This window comes from Phasianus colchicus, chromosome 8 (genome assembly GCF_987193195.1).
Source record: "Phasianus colchicus chromosome 8, bPhaCol1.hap1.1, whole genome shotgun sequence".
Taxonomy (NCBI): Eukaryota; Metazoa; Chordata; class Aves; order Galliformes; family Phasianidae; genus Phasianus; species Phasianus colchicus.
Window position 1 is genome coordinate 2148787 of NC_143443.1, and position 19196 is coordinate 2167982.

Genomic DNA, 19196 nt, shown 5'->3' on the forward strand with positions numbered 1-19196 from the left:
AGGCCCTGCTTCATCTTCTAAATTTTTAGAATTCATGTTTTCCTTTTCCATTTTCACAGCTTCTTACCAGTATTTCTGAGATAACAAGTTAGAATAAAACAGCCATTTGTGAATGCTGTTAGAGAAACACTGAATCTCATTTCTAAAATGTAATACATTAAAAAATAATAATCTGCCTACCTGTGAAAAATTAATCAGATTAAGTAATGACCTTAATATAATTTCCTTTGGTCACTCATGTCGAAGAAATAAGAAATTCCCTTCAGATGCTAAAAGTAATTGTGACAAAGTAGTTTCCCTAAACTCTGCTGCCTTGGTGAGTAGCAGTGTTTGCCAGAGGAATGGTAAACACCATGGTTTTGTCACTTTTCTTTCTCCCCGTCAAATAACAGTGCAATACTGCACAATGGATCAAAGCTAAGCTGCAGTAGGGCACAGCTAGGAGCCACTGGTTTTACCACATAGTGCAGACCTTGCCATTGGCTCCGCAGAAGCACATAAATCTGCCAAACTGTAACGTATTACCAAAAGAATTACATACGAGATGTCAGGCATAGTCCTTGCCCAAATGAAATACCATCAGCTTCAACCTACACGACTGGTGGCTGTTTGATGCGCTGTGTAGAGCACTTCTATGAGCCACCTGGCTGCAGGGTGCCAAACTTCACTGCCCTCTGAATTGGAAACTGGCTAGCACATATATTTAAGTGATCATCAGTTAATAGGAGGCGCTATATGCTTCAAAAGAGAAGGAATGAGAATCTTTGAACAGCCAGAGAGATGATGCACCCATGTACTGCACATCTAACTGCTGCATGGAACCAACCATCTATTTCATCGATGAACCATTAAGTCTCCAGTGGAGCAATGCTGATACACAACACAGCTTGGTGGTATTAACCATATAAAGGCTTCATAGCCTCCTTAAACTCTCCCAACATCTCCTCCAAAATTTGAGAGGACTTCTGTGGCATTTACAGGGCCGCCAGGAACATTTTCCTCGGGAAGAGACTCTTGCAAAGTTCCTGATAACTGCTACAATGAGAAAAGCCCTTGTTTGCCCTTCCATCCATCTTTGCAAAGTACCCCATCGACAGTCTCTGGGAATTGAGACTTCCTAAAAAGATTATTCCCCTACATTCTTTGGGCATTTCAGGAGAGCTTGAGAATGAAGTCATTTTTAACCAAGCATCTTGTCCTTACTCTTTCAAAAGCAGCAAAAGAGCTGTTTTGCAGACACTGTCCCTTCCTCAAACACATTTTTGAGAACAGCCCACATCACTTGCCAGCTATTATCTACTCCATGCAGGGTCACCCTGTCCAGAGCTGTAATTTTTCTTCCACATGAAGAACTGGGACCTCCTCAAAATCAAGGACTGATTTAAAACCTGCACAACTGTACGAAGTTGACTAATGCCAAGGGTCTTGTTTCTGTCTATAGTGCCTCACTGGATTCCCCAAGTACTCTTTGGAAACTCCTGCTCTTTGCCAGGTTATTGTCATATAAATTAAACTCCTGTAGTCCTCTACACAAACGAGACGAGGATCCTGCATCCACTTCTGATGTACTCCAGCACTGGCTCCCCATGCCTGCTCAACACGTGCTGGCTCCTTAATGACAGGCAAAAGGCAGCAACTTCTGAATGCCACGGCCACCTATATATTTCTACAGCAACCATGCAGGGAGGAGCAGACACCCTTTGGAATGCTGCAAGGTATCAGGTGGCTCAGGAAAGGAACATTGCTGCTTCATCCTGCGTCAGTAAAGACCAATGAAGTGCCAGAAAGATAAACTTTCGGCTGTCAGGGCTGATACCACCTTGACAGCTTTGGTTGGAAGTGAATTACCCGATTCTACTCATGTGACTGCTAGGCTATTGATTCAGGTCTGTGTGACAGCTTTATCATTTCATCACCTAGGTTTAGTGCTCTGCATCCAAACAGTGACATTAATGAAACATTCTTCTTCCAATAATAAAGAAAAAAAAAATAGTATTCCTCAGCGCTCATTTAATGGGCTTTCAAGAAGAAGCTGCCTTCAAAATTCATTTGATGAACTGCCATCTTGTTTTCTGGAGTTTATCAAACCATGTGGTATTATCAATATTTTGTAACAAATGCAAGCAGTTCTCAGACTGTAAACAATGAGGCAGTCAGTGCTAAATTAAAAGTCACCATTTGAAGGGTCAGCATAGAGGTGTGTGCAGGAGGGAGCTGCTGCCATTTTTATTTCTAGCCAGCTCTATGTATGTGTGCATAGGCATAAAGTAGGGTTTGATGAGAAAGCATTCAGCTTTCTATTCCCATTTGCAGCACAACTGTAACTAAGTCTTAAAGGTAAAAAGCATTCATCACCATCCAAGTGCTGCAAAATATACTTATTTGTAACAGTTTGAGTTAAAACTGACATTCAGAGGCAAACTTTCCAGAGATCACACAAAACCAGGCAGTAGATAACTACTGCAAGAAACTAGAACCACTGCAGCTTTCAACTGGTAGAGATGCCTTTAGATACCAACCTGTTACGATGAGTGTGTGACACTTTGTGGAATGCCCTTCATAGTAGTGCCTGCCTCAAAATACCTGGATCCCACCATGCTTTTTCTCTGTCAAAGCTGAGATTTGTGTAAGTTACTGGTGTTCTCACAATGTTTTAAAACAACCAACCAACCAACCAACCAACCAATTTTCCATCTCTTTGTGTTTTACTCACCTTCCACCAGGAGAAAAATATATGAAGTTTCTATTTTTCTCTGGACAGACCTTGGTCTGCCTCACATTGGGTACTGCACTACCCTTCTACAGCTGCCAAGTTGGTCATCTGAACCCTTTTAAAATATTCAACACATAGCACAAGCCATAGGAAGCCACAAAACTGTTAGTGCCTGCTTGGAGGATCATGCAAATTAAATCAGTGTCAAGAGCAATGAGTATCACCTTGATCAGTCAGCCATTGAGCAGCTCTGCCACCCAGGGGAAAATGCTTGTGCCTTGCACCACCAACTCTGCAAATTTGCTGGTTAAAAAGCTGTAAATTGTACCACGAGACTGAGATATTCTGTTCTATTCATTGCATCCAACAAAGCTACGCTAATACAAAACTTCCCGTAGGAAAGTACCAATGATCTTTTTCACACTATCCACCTGTATTGTTATTGCTCCCAGTTCTGGCACCCACTGCTTACAGTCTAGGATCTGTAGTATTTTACAGTACTGTATGCCCATAAAAGAAAAATCTGGAAAAAAGAACTACACTCCTAATTTTTCTATGCTTGTGAAAGATTTCTAGAAGCCTTCTCTTTCCTACCAGTATTCAAGTCATAGAGAGTCATTACAAGTACAGCTAAAATTAAGTCAGGTTTTAAAACCATGTCCGTTACTGAAAACAGTAAAATTTCCTACGCTCTTTGCATTGTAGGAAAAGGCACAAGCACTTGAACAACACAGAAGAGGAGCTATCAACAGGTTTTGTGCTTGGTAAGTGTGCACTGTACTGCTTACCATCAGAATTTGGCATGCCAATCCTTCACAGCACTAAAGCTGGTAGAGCTGTGAGTCTCCAGTAAAAAAACAGGTGGGCAGGAAACTGAGAGGAGCCAGGAGATGACATTTCTCTAAAAACCTCATGACCGTGTCAGTGTAATCAGTAAAAGCCAACTGACAGACCTTGCAGTAGAAATGGCGTAGTGAAATAAATACAATATCTTAAACAGGATTAAAATAGAACATTTTACTAGTTATTTCAAAGAATAGATTCTTTTTCTTCCATCATTCTTGTCTGTATGTTCAGACTCCAGCTAAACTCCAAACAGATATATTTTTTTTTTTGTTAGGTTCCAAGTCCAAATATGCCAAGGTAAAAGATTTAGGAGAAAGAAATACCCGGTCTTTTTGTTTCTCGCATGGTAGGCTGTGTTGCGTTTCTCATGCCTAAAAACAAGTACTGTCACTCAAAATATTTGGTCAGAAACCTCAAGTTGAAAAGGAGGTATTTGACAGAAATGTCACATTTACATTAGCATAACATGCGAACAGCTTCTAAAGACAAACACTAAAAGAAGTTTCCTGTAGGAGAACCTGTGCAAGGGGAAAACAAAACAAAATCACAGTAACACAAGTCCGTTTACTACCAGAGCAGAACCAGCAACGATCGTCATCCAGATCTCGAGGTAAAACTTAACCATATGGGCAGGAAAAGAAGGATGATGCCAGTCTTTTCCTCATTAATTGCACGCATTTATCAGTTGACTCTTCCAATCTTTCAAGAGGTATTGGTATTGTTCTCACAGCTAGTCTGATCTCATCCTGAAGAAGAAGTTGGTGTAACGTAACAGGACACTTTTCTCATGTGAATATACACTTGTTTTTGTTTTTTTTTCCCTAACATCTCATTGGAGAAGAACAGTTTGATCTGTATAGCTAATGCTTTTTAGCTATTAACTGGTAGTTAGGAACAACAGTATCTCTCAGCACCCTGCTGACGATATAAAATGACACATTCACTGCTTCAAGTTACAAGCAGAAATTAAAAGCAGCTGCCAGTATTTTATATAGTGCATTTCACAACTAATGCATACTTCAAAGATTCTGAAACAATTCTGTGTCTTCTGTCAGTCTTTGCCCTTCACAGCTGCATTTAGACATATTAGCCTTGGAAAACGTTCGCTTTTTATCCCCTTCACCACGATCCATTTATCTTACAGCAGGTTTATGTTTGAGTGGAATGGAGTTTGTACCATTTAACCCAGCAGCTATCTGGGCTTGAAAATCTATCTATCCCCTCCCTATTAATTACTTTTTACACCTCTTTCTGTCTCATAGAGTCCTGTATCATCCTGGTTTATTTCAGAGGAATATAGCCATAGGATGACAATTATTGATGGATCATAAAAACTGGAGCTAAAAGACTGTAAAAAGAAGAAAACATAACTGATGTGCGAAGAGATGAAAAGATGAAAAATTGACTAGAGAAGAAAATTGGAATGAGCTAATTCACAAAAGAAAATGAGTAAATCACAGACAGGTAGCTCTGAATAAGATTAATTGCTACACATTTCCTTCTCCTTTACAGTTTTTACTGTACTTAATCAACTGTTTCACAGTTCTGCTTAAATACGCTGTACTCTTACAAATGCTAATTCCACTGTTATGGAAGTTTGCTACTTCAGTGTCGAGTGAGATTCTCTGCTTGCATAAACTGGCTGTATCGCTATTGACTTTGGTACTGTTACTCACATTTAACCAGCCGAGGATTTGCTCCATTGACTTTCATGGATTTATTTTTAATTTATTCCTCTGAGCTCAGAATCAAGAGCTCTGGATATAAATCTTGAACATAAATAGACACTTTCCAAATCTAAACAGTATAGCCACAAGTACCAATACAGGAAAAACAAGCTAGGCATGTATAGAACTGTCTGAAAAGTTAACCAAATGTTGCTGTGCATATATTAGTAGTTTACCATTTATTAAACAATAAATCAAGATAAAAAAACTAATTAACTTAAATGAAGTACTGTTTAGTGAAATGTGAGCCTGTCAAAATAGTTGTTGGGGAGGACAATTAATTGGTACAAATGTGAGTGCAAATTTTGTTTTTAAACTTTAAAGCATGTCATTTGTAGTATACAACATATGTGCACGATACAAATTTCATACATTTTCTTCAGTGACAATAAAAAGTGCAGTTTATTATAAACTGAAGTAAAAATTAAAATTAAAAAAAAAAAGAAAATCACAGTTTTGTCATTGGTATGTGAAGGTTATTCCAAGGGCCCATCCAGAGTTCCTCCTCATCTGACTGCGTGTGTTCACTGTGAGACTCCAAGGGCTCTTTTACGTCCTCGTTATCAACAACAGATTCTTGCTCTTCTGTGCTTTTCATTTTGGAGCCCCCTGGCTTCGTCACTATGTTTTCAGCCCCTATAGAGGAAGCAAATGAGACACTACAAGGTCTTGTGTTCACTTTATCACTAGAAGACGGTCCCTTTGACAATGTGTTCAGTGGGACGTTCTCCTCGTGCGTCACTGCAAGCTTGTCCAGTTTCTTGAACTGTTTCCCCAGCCTCACTGGAGATGTCACTTTTAAATTATTAGCAAGGCAAACACGACGGGTTCTGACAACAGAGCCATTCTGTGCAATGTAGATGTTACCATTGACGTTGCTTTGAATATTGGGGTTATTAAGACGATTCCTCTGGCTGGAATCAGGAGCGCTGTCTTCTCCAGTAGAGCTGGTCTCATACTCCGGGTCAACTATCAACTTGATCCTTTTCTTTCTGGCCCACTGTTAGACAGTAAATGGAAACGTGATTAAATCTCAGTATGATTTCTTACAGCTTTTTGTCCTTTTTCCAGTCTATCTCATCTTTTATCTAGACATTTCATGGGAAATTCTGACTTGCTCTTCTGTACCACTTCTTTCATACTGCACATTGGTACTTTCTAACTCTTCTGACTACCACTGCATACCGCTGTCGTATATGCCTGATAAACAGTTCCTTATACTTGAAAGTCTAGTCCAACTTGATGGTTGGACTAGATGATCTTACAGATCGTTTCCAACCTTGTGATTCTATGATTCTATGAAAATTATAAGAATGAACTCAACTTGTGAACAGCATCACATCACAGAGACGGCGTAAAATAAGCTATAAAAGGTATAAAGGTGTAAAAACTTCAAGGAGGGTGGAGGGGTGAGTTCTAAGGATGCATTCAGCTTTGTTGCCATTAAGTCAAAGTGCATCTTCTTTTCAGAACTCTGAATACAAAGACATTGCTTTGAGAGCGGATTTCTGTATATCAGTAAACCAGTCATATTTCAGCAAAGCAATGTGTTTGTCTTACAGAGAGATATGAAAAACAACTGAACTAGTGTCCCTTTCTGACTGAAATCAGAAGGCACTTAAGAAAATGAAACTGGGCAAGTGATACTTTCAATAAAATAGTGTACCAAGGGGTAAATGCTTGGGAAGGCCTTGGAAGTTTTCTTTCACAGCATTACTAAATGGCAGATTCAGTGCAAAAGTAGCATCGAAAGAGTCTATTCCATATGCAACACCATGTAAAGGACAGTAAGATCTCAGGACCAACGCAAGGGAAGCTGTCAGGCACAATGTTAGCAAAACTGGCTCGCTGGAGAAAGATTGATGTAAGGCTTTGTGCCAGTTCCAATCTAGAAGAATCAATGGGGATGATTTGCTATTAAATGGAAGGTGGAGAAAAGAGACTTCAGATTTCTATAAAACATATTTTTAAAGAGCTAAAGCAAAAAACTTCCATGTTGCAGAGACTTTGTACTAATAGTGATGAAAAAACCCCATTACTAATTCTCAGTGTCTCCTGGGAATACACTAAAACAAGCTACTACTGTTGAATTACTAATGAAAACAGTGCTGTTTCACTAAGGCAGCAGATAACATCATGATAGACTCCCACATCAACACATACACACGCACATAAGAAAAGCCAGTTTTTAGAGAAAGAAAATCATGCCAGGTACAAATGGGTGAGAATTCCTGAGCTCTTGAAAAATTATACTTTGTAGAAACTACTTCTAGCTGTATTAATTTGTTTCTGATAAAGACATATAATTTTCTTTGCACAGGCAAATGCCAGTGGATGAAAGGACTAGTTTAAATGGGATCTGCATGCAAATATACAGTGTGCAGCCTGAATTTGTGCTTGTGACATGGGAATACAAGAAAGTGAGCAATCATAAATCTAGGTCACACCTCAAGTGACTTCAACTCCAAAGTTGAAAAGTTACTATCACAATTTATTGCTCAAGTATCATACCCAAGTATCAAAGTGTCATTAAAATTCTAATGTTCTTCTCTGTCCTCTCTAACAGAGACTTCTTGGCAGAGCTTTGGTGAATATGCCAGAAGCTGTACTGTATTAAAAGTAGATAAAAGGCTAATCCATTTCTGGCTCGATGCTTTAAATTTTTTATTTTTTTAATTACTTATCAGGATAAATGGTTGAGAAACAGCTCTGTGGGTTTTGATACAAAGCAGATAAACTGTAGATAGCTTGTGTGCATGCAAAGCTTTCCTGCTTCACTGTCAGAATGGATGAGGGCACCATGAAGCAGTACACCATGCAGCAGGTGTTGTTTCCTTCTTGAGAACTCAAAGGCCCCTTTGAGGTGTAAACAAAAGAAATCCCTCTGATGTAATTGTGATCATTCTAGGCAGAAATGTGCTGCTGAAAGTGCTATAAGATTTCCCTATTGAATGGCATTAAATACTGCAGATTAGTGAATTTTGAAAGACAAATACCAAAATACTGAACACAGGTGACAGTTACTGATCATCTTCAGCAAAAGTTTGCCATTATGCTTCTCAAACTTTTAAACAGATTTTTGTTGTTGTTGTTTAATTAAAACAAAACACTAAAAAAATTGGAAGGGCAGAAGTTTGGAAGTACAACACATTTCCTTTTCTGACCAGGTTCACTTCATACACCTACCTCTAGACTTCTGCCTTTTACATCACTGATACTTGAATCTCACAACCCAGAAACAGTTTAATCCCAGTGCTGCTAGTAATTCTCAGCAGTTCTGGAAATCCTGCTTTGCTGCAATTTCAGTTTCCACCCTGGAGACAGGGTGAGGTTTACATCTGAGAGCTTACGAAGTTTAGCAAATGCTTTTATGTTAGAGAAATGTAAATATATGACATTTAAGTCTCTTGTTCTTCAACGTTTTGCAACTTTTCCTTCCTCAGAGTGCCACAGATGAAACCTATGTAAGCACAGGGCCCTTAACAGGTTTGTGCTGTCAGGTTTGTGAAGCTATCCATCACAGTTAATGCAAAATGTAACATAGCTTGGCATCACTATGTGCATACTGCTAAAAGGATTAAATGTAAGAATTAACACAATGCTATATGATTTAAATTGGCAGAGAAATACTCTGTCCTGCCACTGCTAGATGAAAATTAATCTTTCTGCATCCACCACCATGTATATGTGAAGAGTCTTTCAGAAGAATTATATTAGTTTGGTAGTCCACAGTTCTGTCCTTAAGGCATATAAGATTGAAAAGCTGAAGCAATAAGCTTTGAGTTTTTCAGTTTGGCTATCTCTAGTCAGGTATGTATTGTTTAGGAAAGACCACACAGAAGGCACTGCAAACAAGATCACTCCTTTTTGCAAAATATCCACCTACTGTTGTTCCTTTTTAAAAGGATGTAGAATCACCAGCAGTCTCAGATTCTGTAACAGCAGTGTCAAGGGTGTCATCTGATTGAGACTGACTTTGTTCTTGGGATCCCTTTTTTATTTTCTTTCTTTTCATGTTGATGTCAGAACTCTGAGTCTCAGTATCAGGGGAAGTAGTAGTCTTGCCAGAAGTGGCGCTAGCTGTGCTTTTTTTCCCCCCAGTACCTTTGGAATTAACACTGATTTCACTTCCATTCTTACTGACAGCTTCCTCCTTGTCACTAGCATCTGCGTCAACCTCTTCTGCACTTTCATCCTCATTATCCCCACTGTTAACACCTGATTTTCTTCTCTTGTCTTCTCCCTTAGCAGCATTTTTAGCACTTTTTGCATTTGCAGATGTTTTAGAAACTGTCTTATTCTTCGTGTTCTCTGTTGTCTTATCAGGGCTCGCACCGACTTGCTCCGTATCTGCTTGCTCCTCTTCTTCTGAAACCTCTTCTATCGTGTCTTCTATTTCAAGGCTGGCAGAGGAGGTTTTGCTCTTGTAGCTGGATCCTGATGTCTTCCTGTAGCTTGTACCTGATGTGTTCGAGCTGATTGATTTCTGGCTGGATCGCCTTGCTCTGCCACGAGAGCTACTTCCCCTGCTTTTCGTACTTGACCTTCCAGTACTTCTTCTACTGCTGGAGTCACTGGTTCCTGATTTGCTGAATGAACTCTGTGTAGATGAGCTCTGTGAAAGGCTGTCTTCATCGCTGTCAGACTCTTCCTCATCACCGTCCTCTTCAGAAGAGTCCTCCTCCGATTCACTGCTGGAGCTGGATCCAGAGCCTTCATCGGAATCCCCGATATCATGGCCAGATTCCTCATCAGAGTCCACAGTACTTTCAGTGGCTTCATCTTGGTCCAGAGTTACTGTCAAATAGTCCTTATCTTCTGACTCTGACCCAGAGCTACTACTCTTCGCAGACGACTCATCTGAACTGTATTTTCTTCTCCTCTTCTTCTTCTTTTCATAATCACTTTCCTCATGTTCACTCTCTGCTGTGATACTTATTGAGACTCCTGACTTTGCTTCATCTCTTTCTTCCTCTTCTTTTCCTCCTGGATGAACTGCATCTTTGCTAGTGGGTTCTTGAAATTTTCTGGAGACACTAATGCGTTTTAACACATGATTTAGCTTTCTCATTGAAGGTCTGTCATCTGTAGCTTTCTGGAAGTAGCTTCCCCTGATAATCATGCTTTTCTCCCCATCCGCCTGGCGAGCTGACATCAACTTGGCATAACTGGAATCTTTCCTACTGCCTTTCACTTTCTGCAGAATCATCGGGAATATCTTTGCTTTCTTCCATGGAGCACGAGCAGACTCGCTTCTTCCTACTGGTTTGTGAGCACTGACTGCTACACGACTTAAATGCATCACTGCTTTTAGTTTTCTCCTTCCCTGGCTGGTTCTATATGCTCTTCCAGAGCCATGCCTTAGATCCATCCCACCATCTAAAGGTCTACCTTCTATTTGAGCCCCTGCTCTCTGGCTTATACCTCTGCTTGAAGGACCTCTGATTTGACTCATTCCCTGCAAATTATGAAAATGGAACTTGATTAAAATTGGAAAGATAGTTATTATGAAAACTTGTACCCCCAAAGAAAATCATCAGGAACAAATGCAACACTTTTTTCCAGCACCAAAAGTAATGTGATTTAGACTAGCTTCTCACCAAAGTTATGGGGAAAGTTTAACTTTCAGAAGAGGCTGCAAATGCACAACTACCTTGCCTTGTGAAGGAGAAAAAGACTGGCTCATAAATGTTATCGCTTCTCATTTAATTAAAACCCATGTGATGGATTAAAAATCTAGTAATTATGAATATTAAATAAAAAAAGTGAACTATTTCATCTCCTTTCTTCTGGCTGCCACTGACATTTTAAATTTTCTTTACATTCAGTTGTGAACTCCATGTTAAATTAGTTTAGGTGACTGATTTTCTCACTGGAAAATCACCAGTTATAGGTTGAATATTAGTAATACTCCCTTCAGTTAACAATATAAAAGGGAATTACCTAAGGCTACGTGGACTTTTCATTGAAGTAGAAATCTACATTAAGGGAAAAAGCAAAGTGCATATTAAAAGAAACTTTGCAATTTCTTTTTTATTTCTATAAAAAGAGGTGCTGATGCAAACGTTAGCAGTCATCTGAAGGGCAAACAATAATTGGGATTAGATGAGCTGATTATTTGGTCTATATACAGTATTCCCAATATTCTAATCCATTAAAAAAAAAAATCCATTTGATAAGGTTTACAATTGCTTCAGCTTGTTGCAGAGAGAGAATCAATGTGCCGGAGATGCTCACCTCTTCTGCTGTTGATCCATGTGGGCTGTAGTAGTAGCCGCCATCGTTCTCCACCATGACTTCCCCATACTCATCATACATCCCTGAAGGAGACAACAGGCGGCGGCGGCTCCCGTACTGAGGCAGTTCATACCTGGCAAAAACACCGCCAGCTCTTTGTTACACGCACCAATGTATTCATGCATGTCTTCACAAAGAGCAACAAATGCACACACATCCCTAAAGGACATGACTTTCTTTACTTACTGTCTTTTTTTTCCCTTTACCGTTAAGAAGGATATTTAATTTTTGTTGTTGCTTTTATATCAGCAGTAGTGCAGTCTGAAGCCTCCTCCTGTTGAAACCAGCCCTAAGTCACTACAGCTGGAGGAAGCTCAAACTGCCAGGTCTCCAGAATCTCCCAAGTGCAATAACCTTACTTAACATTACTTGATTTTTTTTTTTCTTTACCTTTATTGGGGGATCGGCTCTGGAGAATCCTTGCAATTTTGAGAAAAATTCAGTGGTCTCTGAATTGACTGCAGGCAAACAGGCTTTATGCAAACAAGGCAGAATGACATTTTTCTAGATAAATATAGAAAGCCTGATGCTGGCTGAGAACTATGAGAAGTATTGCTGAACTCAGACTGTCGAGCCACAAAAAGGCTATTTGATGAAATTCATTTCCAAGACAACAGATATACACAAATAAAAAAGTGAACAGAAAAATGTTTAATGACTACCAAAGGCTACATGTTCTGCAGTAAAATTAGCTTCTCAAAGAATCTCTGAGTTATATAACACCCATTTAAGGTTCAAGAAGTGAGTTTTGTTATTAGCACACTCAGTTGTGAGTGCAAAGATTAAAGTAGTCCTGGGGTGAAGGAAAGTCTACAGATCAGGTGCTGTAATAATAAACACCACCAACCTTGAAAAGCAGCATTTTGGAAATATAAAGGAAAAATGAAAATATACCCATGCTCATAACTGTAGTAATCTTGCCCGTAGTATTCCTGCCCTGGGTCAATTCCAGACTCCATACTTAACTCCTGTCAAAAGAGAAACATGGATTGAATGCACAGTCACACACAGAACGAGATATGAAAAAGATACAAAGTGCAAAAAAAACTAAAAAAAACCCCAACAACCCCAAAAGAACACTGATAACCATCAAGAACCATAATGACAAGTCAATACAAGCTTTAAATGACCCCTCCTCTGGTGTATTCACTCTGAGTAACTGCTCTAAGTCAGCTGAATATTGACACTGAACTGGAATCAGTGCTAATGAACTGTGATTTCTTGAGCCTCTCTCTATGGAAAAAATCCATGTTCAAATACTAGGGCTATTTTACTTGTATTCTTCATTCAGATTTCTTTCTTAATGTTTGTATCCTACAACATCAGTGTGTTCTTAAGATCTCTCCACATGCTGTTGGCATTAGGCTGCTGTGTGGAATGTCCCTGCGTGCCATAACAACAAAGAGCACCAAGGCTTTGGTTTTGACAAGGGATGCATGCTGTCTCCATCACACACCTCCAAGGGGGAAAATACCCTGCCCAATTAAACTAAAGCTGTTTCTGAACATCTTGCTGCTTACAATGGCTGTAGAAACTGCCACCATTCTCCACCGCTTATAAGAAAGTCTCACAAAAGTGATGCCTGCTCTATTGCTTATTCTGGGAATGACATAGGGTCTAAAAGATTTGAAAGAGAAAGCGCCGCATTAATAACCCATCACTTCACAGCAGTGCGCTAATGCTTTCATTATCTTGGCAGGCCAACTGCTTAGTTCATCTGCAGGTATAACAATCAATTATCACTTGACTGACATCTGAGAAAACAGAGCGCGGCTGGATATCAAGGAACTGAACACAGTACTTGAGGTGCAGACTCACAATATCAAGCAGAGGGAGACGATTGCCTCTCCGCTCCTGCTGGCCACTCTATGTGTGAGACAAGCCAAGATGCCATCGGACTTCTTGGCCACCCAGGCACACTGTTGGTTCGTGCTCAGCCAGCCATCAACCAGCACACCCAGGTGGTTTTCTGCCTAGCGACTTTCCAGTCGCATTTCCCCAGGCCGGGAGCTGCTATGACCCAGGTGCAGCGCCCAGCCTTGTTGAATGGACAAGGCTGCCCACTGATCCAGCCCAACCAGATCTCTCTGCAGAGCCTTCCTATCCTCAGGCAGATGGACACTCCCACCCAGCTTGGTGTCATCTGCAAACTTAATGAGGGGGGTCTCAATCCCCTCCTAAGATTGTGGGTAAAATATTAAACAAACTGAGCCCTGGGAAATGCCTCTTATGACCAGCTGCCAACTGAATTTAACTCCTTTCACAGTGTCACCAGGGGCTTGGCAGTCCAGCCAGTTCTTTGCCTGGCAAACTGCACATCTGTTCAAGCCACAAGCAGCCAAAATATCAAAAAGCAGTACATTTCAGGTATTTAATGAAAACTGCATGAGGGGTTAACAACAATACGACTTTCATTTTCATCTAAGACAGGAAGGAAAAAAAAATACAACAGGAAAGAGGAAAGATGAGTTTTGCTTAGGAAATGATGTACAACACACTTAAAATAATAAAAACATAAAAAATAGCGGTACCTCTGGCCTGAGAAGGGAAGGTCTCAGCAACTGCTGTTGCTATAAAAGAAAACAAGAGAGGGTATTAATAGGCAGCAACAATAAGGAAAGAAATCTTAAGACAAAAGTCCTTCACAATATTTCGTACGCAGTCACTTGGATACCTCCAAATTCAGCAAGCACCACAAAAATGCTACGCACCTACTATGGCAACATGACTTCATAGTGCACTATTTATTTTACTTAATACGAAATTTGACTGTTTATGTGGTGCTTCTCTAAATTATTTAACTCAAAAACTTTTGTCAGAGCCCAAGAGAACAACTGCATCACGTGCGTTGGAACAACCCTCCTCTGAAAATTTGGGGGCACTGTCTCGGCCAAGTTCCTTGGCCAGAGCTGAAGTGTAGGAGATAAGGAGATCTGTATCTGAATTAAGAGATACAAATCAGCTTTGCAAACGGAAGACAAATCAGAGTATAGAAATGCAGAATAAATCTGCGTTTTGTAAACCCAGTCAATAAGGAGCAGCAGCCACCAGAGGCACATCCTAAGATTAATCAGTACTCGTCAGTAAATATCAACCATTCTGATGGGAATGTGCTTTGGAGAACTTATTGAACGAGTCCATTTAAAAAATTCTCCATGTTATTCATCGCTGGAAAAATGACTCTATGATTCTATGTGGGGAAATATTGGTGTTAGGCGGGTGGTTGCACTGCATGATCCTGGAGGTCTTTTCCAATGTTGGTGATTCTATGATTCTCTGATTTCTAGGAAAAAAGATGCTGTGAGGACAGACTGCATTGGGCTGCAGAAAAGGCCCAAGCTGAGCCCACATGGTGGGCTGTAGCAGACGATTAGACCTGCTGCTCTAAAACATGAAAAGCAATGGAGGCAATTCCCTTGGAAACCTTTTGGCAGCCTGTCAAGCAGCAATCCTCCATCCTGGAGGTTATGCTTGTGCCACAGCGTTTACCAGCCATCTGCCAGTGCATCCATGCCTCCTGAATGCATCCAGTCTTCCTGAACCACTTTGGCCTCTAAAACATCCAGGCTGTATGGAAAAAGTATGTTGATAGAAGCAGTAATTTGAATGTAAGCAGGAACAGCCTTACCTCTTGCTGTGCATATCCTCGCCTTGAGGTCAGAAAAAGAAAAAAAATACATTAGTATACTTCTGCTTGACTACACAAAGATGCATACTACCATTCTTTCTGGAGAGAGGGGAAAAGATACTGTGATAAGAAATACTACTAGCAAGAAAAGAAATAAAGAAATGCATATCTATGATACAAAACATGTCTGTCTTTCGATTCACTCTGCCCATACAAAATATTGCAGAAGAAGGCTAGTGAATCTTTGGGATCTATTTTTGCTTTAGATTGCAAATGAATGAGAAGAAATCCCTAATCCCCAAAAGCCAGAGTGCCAGTGCACCCAGTGCAACGCAGCAAAGGGGAGCAGGGTAAATAAAGGTTAAACAAGCGTAGGCTTGGTTTTCCTTCTGTTCTTAGAAGATGTCCTGCCAGGTCACCTTCCCTGTTGTCTCCAAGACCTAGGATGACCATCTACAAAGAGACTGTTATTTCACATACCCTTTTTAAGCTGTGAAACACATTCTCTTCTACTTCTGGACTTATCTATGGTGGACTTGCTAGAAATTGGCCTGAAGCCTCTATTAGTAATTTAACTACATTATTATCATAATTACACATTTCCTAACACTTGCTCAGCAGGAGGGGGAGTGGTATTATTTGTGCTATCTCTGATTATTGTGCCACAGGCTTTGTGCTGTTGATCTCTGGAAATTTCTTTGCTTATTTGAATTCATTTTCTTGGAGCCATTCATATGCGTGACAAATGCACTTACATCTATCGAGGTCTGTATCTTCACATTTTGTGCCAGAAAATTAAAACGATTAAGAACAGCAAATAGCAATTTAAGTCTTTGTGTCACTGTGTTCTGGTTTGTTTTTTTTTAAAGATTATTATTATTATTTTTAAGAAGGGAAGAATAAATGTTCAAAAGTATGCTGAACTTCACATACTGCACAGTCAACGGTCTTGGGGAATCCATTAATTACACTTGAGCAAATAAAAAAGAACAGAGTACCAGTCCTTATTATTCTTTGCTGTTATCTCTAAGGTTCCCTATTAATATTCAACACATAGAATTGATTATCAGCATTACATTAATGCTGTTGCCCACAGAATATAGAACTAATGAACAACCAAAACGAAGATCACAAGATGATATGTGACTTCTCAAAGCCCACATGAGCAACACTGTATTTAGCTTCCGTATCTCCCAGCAATCTTCAGAAAAAGGTCTTGTGTTGCACAGGGGATAAGTCAACTCATTAATCTTAATTGCTCTTGAGTAGTCACTGTATTGCAGATTAAAGTTTTAATACAAGGATCTATAATGTAGTTTGGAATTTAACTTTCTTAAAAGTAGCATCACACTGTATTTTGAGAATTGCTTATATTTCACTTATTTATAACTTGGGCAGGGTTAGGAAAAAAAGAAAAAGGAAAAAAAAAAATGTCTGTTCACTCAATACAGCACAAGGATCTATTCTGACAAAAACGGGAAGGTCAAAATGACATCATTTGATTCCAGCAAGGAATTTAAAGTGTCTCTCCACTGAGGGAGGAATTGCTTCTGGATAAACACGAGCAGCCAAGACTTCATGGTAGTCAGCCTGAGAGAAAGCAAGAGTGCTACCCCTGTAGGATGTAGGATAATACGCCAGCTGCTATACACACATGCTATTTCATAGGAGAGATGAAACAGGAATGAATTTACACATAGAAAATGTGGCAACCTTTCACAGGACTGTGCTGCTATCACAGGACTATCATGAGTTAATGGAATTGTGGTTTGCCTAAAGCAACAATTTTCCCAATTACTGGCATCCCACCATGCTTTTCCTATTTCATACTTTTTATCTGTTTTCACATTAGAAAGGATCATAAAACTCAAATGCTGCAGCTACTAATCAGTGGAAGCAACTGCTTATCAATTTGCCCCAAGTTTTAAAATGGAGATTTCCCACAGTTCAGAACTCAAACCTGAAAAGAAAAAGAATCTGAAAGGGAGGTAAGCAACAATACATTACTGCTTGATTTCAGCTTTGCAAACAGGTCAAAGGGAGGAAGAGTTTTCTCTACAGATGCAATCTCTGTCCCTGCTCATAACTCACCCCAGTCAAGCTGTTGATAGAAGGACCAGAGGTTTATCAAGGATCACAACCGTCTGCAATTAACCAAACCTGACATCCCAAGAAGGGGTCAATAAGCTTATATATGGTCAATTTTTTGTCAAGTAGCATACTGTTTATAACATCTCATAGTGCAGCAGAACAGCAGTAGTGTCCGGACATTTCCATGGGACAGAACGTCCCTGGCATGGGTTAAAGTACATGATATTGGTACAATTTCTTTCCCAGTCTAATATAATTTTTTTTTTTTTTAATAAAGGCTATTCAAGAAACCAGCAGGAGAACCAATGTTGCTTAAATTGTAGACAAAAATAAATTAGGTTTCATAAACTCTTCAAATTAATAAGGGCTTCAAGAATGAGAGAAAGTAGGTGTTCCTCATTAGTGAAGAGCTGATTACAATGACCCCCACAGGCTCTTCTGAGAGTGACTGGTTGGAACTAAATATTTAAAAAGGAACTTGTGCATGATGTCCAACCTTTCTGCCTAAGGAATGCCACAAATAAATAAAATCTTTGAAGTTTACCTAGTGAATTACTAAAAATCTGCAGATCTACTGAGTGAAACCACACACTGCAAAATTAGGCCACGTTTGTCTAATATTTCACTCGTTGGTGTGATGAGCATCACAGAGGTATCTGCCATGGGTCTAAAATGGGAGCTGGATACTTAAATACACATTTCTGATGTAAAAGTTGATCCAGTATGAACATGCTCAACTCTGGACAGTCAATTATCTCACCGAACCACAGCAGGTACACAGAAGCAGGTATACAAGCACGTACCAATTCTTCTAATTCTGGCACTTAAATATTCAGCACTTCTCTAAGAGCTGCTTCACTTTGACAATTTGCTGTTGCTGTGCCACTCAGAAAACTTAGCGCTATGGGCAGCTAACATACGTGAATCTCATAAATTGTTATGGCAAACATGCTGTGATAGAAAATTGTTCCCCTCACACATTTGGCTTCTGTTCCTATCCATTACGTGTCTTGGAATTACTGTCTAGGCCAACAAGAGCATTACAAGGCACAGAAAAATTTCAATTCTAAAATTCAAGTCGGTGAAAGTTGGATGATGGACTTCATGGAGTTTGGCTCTGGGACAAAGAAAGAGAAATCACCTTCAGCAGCTTGCAACTGAAACACCCCCACACACGTCCTAACTGCAGATTTAAATAAAAAGAGAAAATAAAAAAAAGCCAAGCACCGTGGAAATGATGAGTCTACCTATAGACAGTCTGATAAATAATTATCTTTTTGCTCCAAATTGTAACATTTGATACTGAAGTGGTTTTTAGTATTCAATCATCCTGTGATACCTGCCTATCCAGAGTTTGTTTTCTTCTTTTTTAACAGTCATTTTCAACAACTCTGTTCTGCATTTTGGCAAAGAACGAAATAAAACTTACAAGTTGAACCAACCTCACATTCATTGAAATGCCCAAATTGCTTTTACTTACCGTTTGTTTCAAAGGACAAGCTAATTTAGTAACATTCACAAATTTAATGTAAAAGTGTGATTTAGATGACTGGAAGCAAAAAAAGCCAGTAAGTAAATTACAGGGATTTTTCCAAGTACTTGAGAAACCTTCACTTGGTGACACTAATCAGACTGACTTTATTACGTTTTAAGATGAGCAAGATGTTTTAGCTGTGTGGCTCATAGCATGACAGTTAAAAAGAGATGTCAACAACATGGACGTGCAAAATAAAAAAAAAAAAAAGCTTTGTACATTAAATGGTTTACAAAATAAAAACATTGAACATGCAGTTACAACATAAAAAAAAATGCAATGGAAGGCAAGATGTAAGTGACACAAAGGGAAACAGCTGAGTTTACCAACAAATCAAGAGAGCGCCCTTCTTCTGACTTG

The 19196-nt window shown here is 39.5% G+C and overlaps 1 protein-coding gene across 5 annotated transcripts in view; it reads right to left on the minus strand.

Annotated features, from left to right (window-relative positions):
- Nucleotides 1-377: 377 nt before the first annotated feature.
- Nucleotides 378-19196, minus strand: part of PCDH15 (protocadherin related 15) — an 858090-nt gene continuing 839271 nt past the window's right edge. For 2 of the 5 annotated variants that reach the window (XM_090144725.1, XM_090144726.1), the window contains 5 exons: nucleotides 15212-15233; nucleotides 14115-14153; nucleotides 12478-12551; nucleotides 11524-11656; nucleotides 7975-10744 (listed from right to left, as the gene is read on the minus strand). In XM_090144725.1, the coding sequence (XP_090000851.1) occupies nucleotides 9185-10744; nucleotides 11524-11656; nucleotides 12478-12551; nucleotides 14115-14153; nucleotides 15212-15233 (1828 nt within the window). In that variant the 3' untranslated portion in view covers nucleotides 7975-9184. Of the gene's footprint in view, nucleotides 6287-7974; nucleotides 10745-11523; nucleotides 11657-12477; nucleotides 12552-14114; nucleotides 14154-15211; nucleotides 15234-19196 lie in introns of those variants that run through there. The other 3 variants (XM_090144727.1, XM_031602523.2, XM_090144724.1) reach the window with 3 other exon arrangements.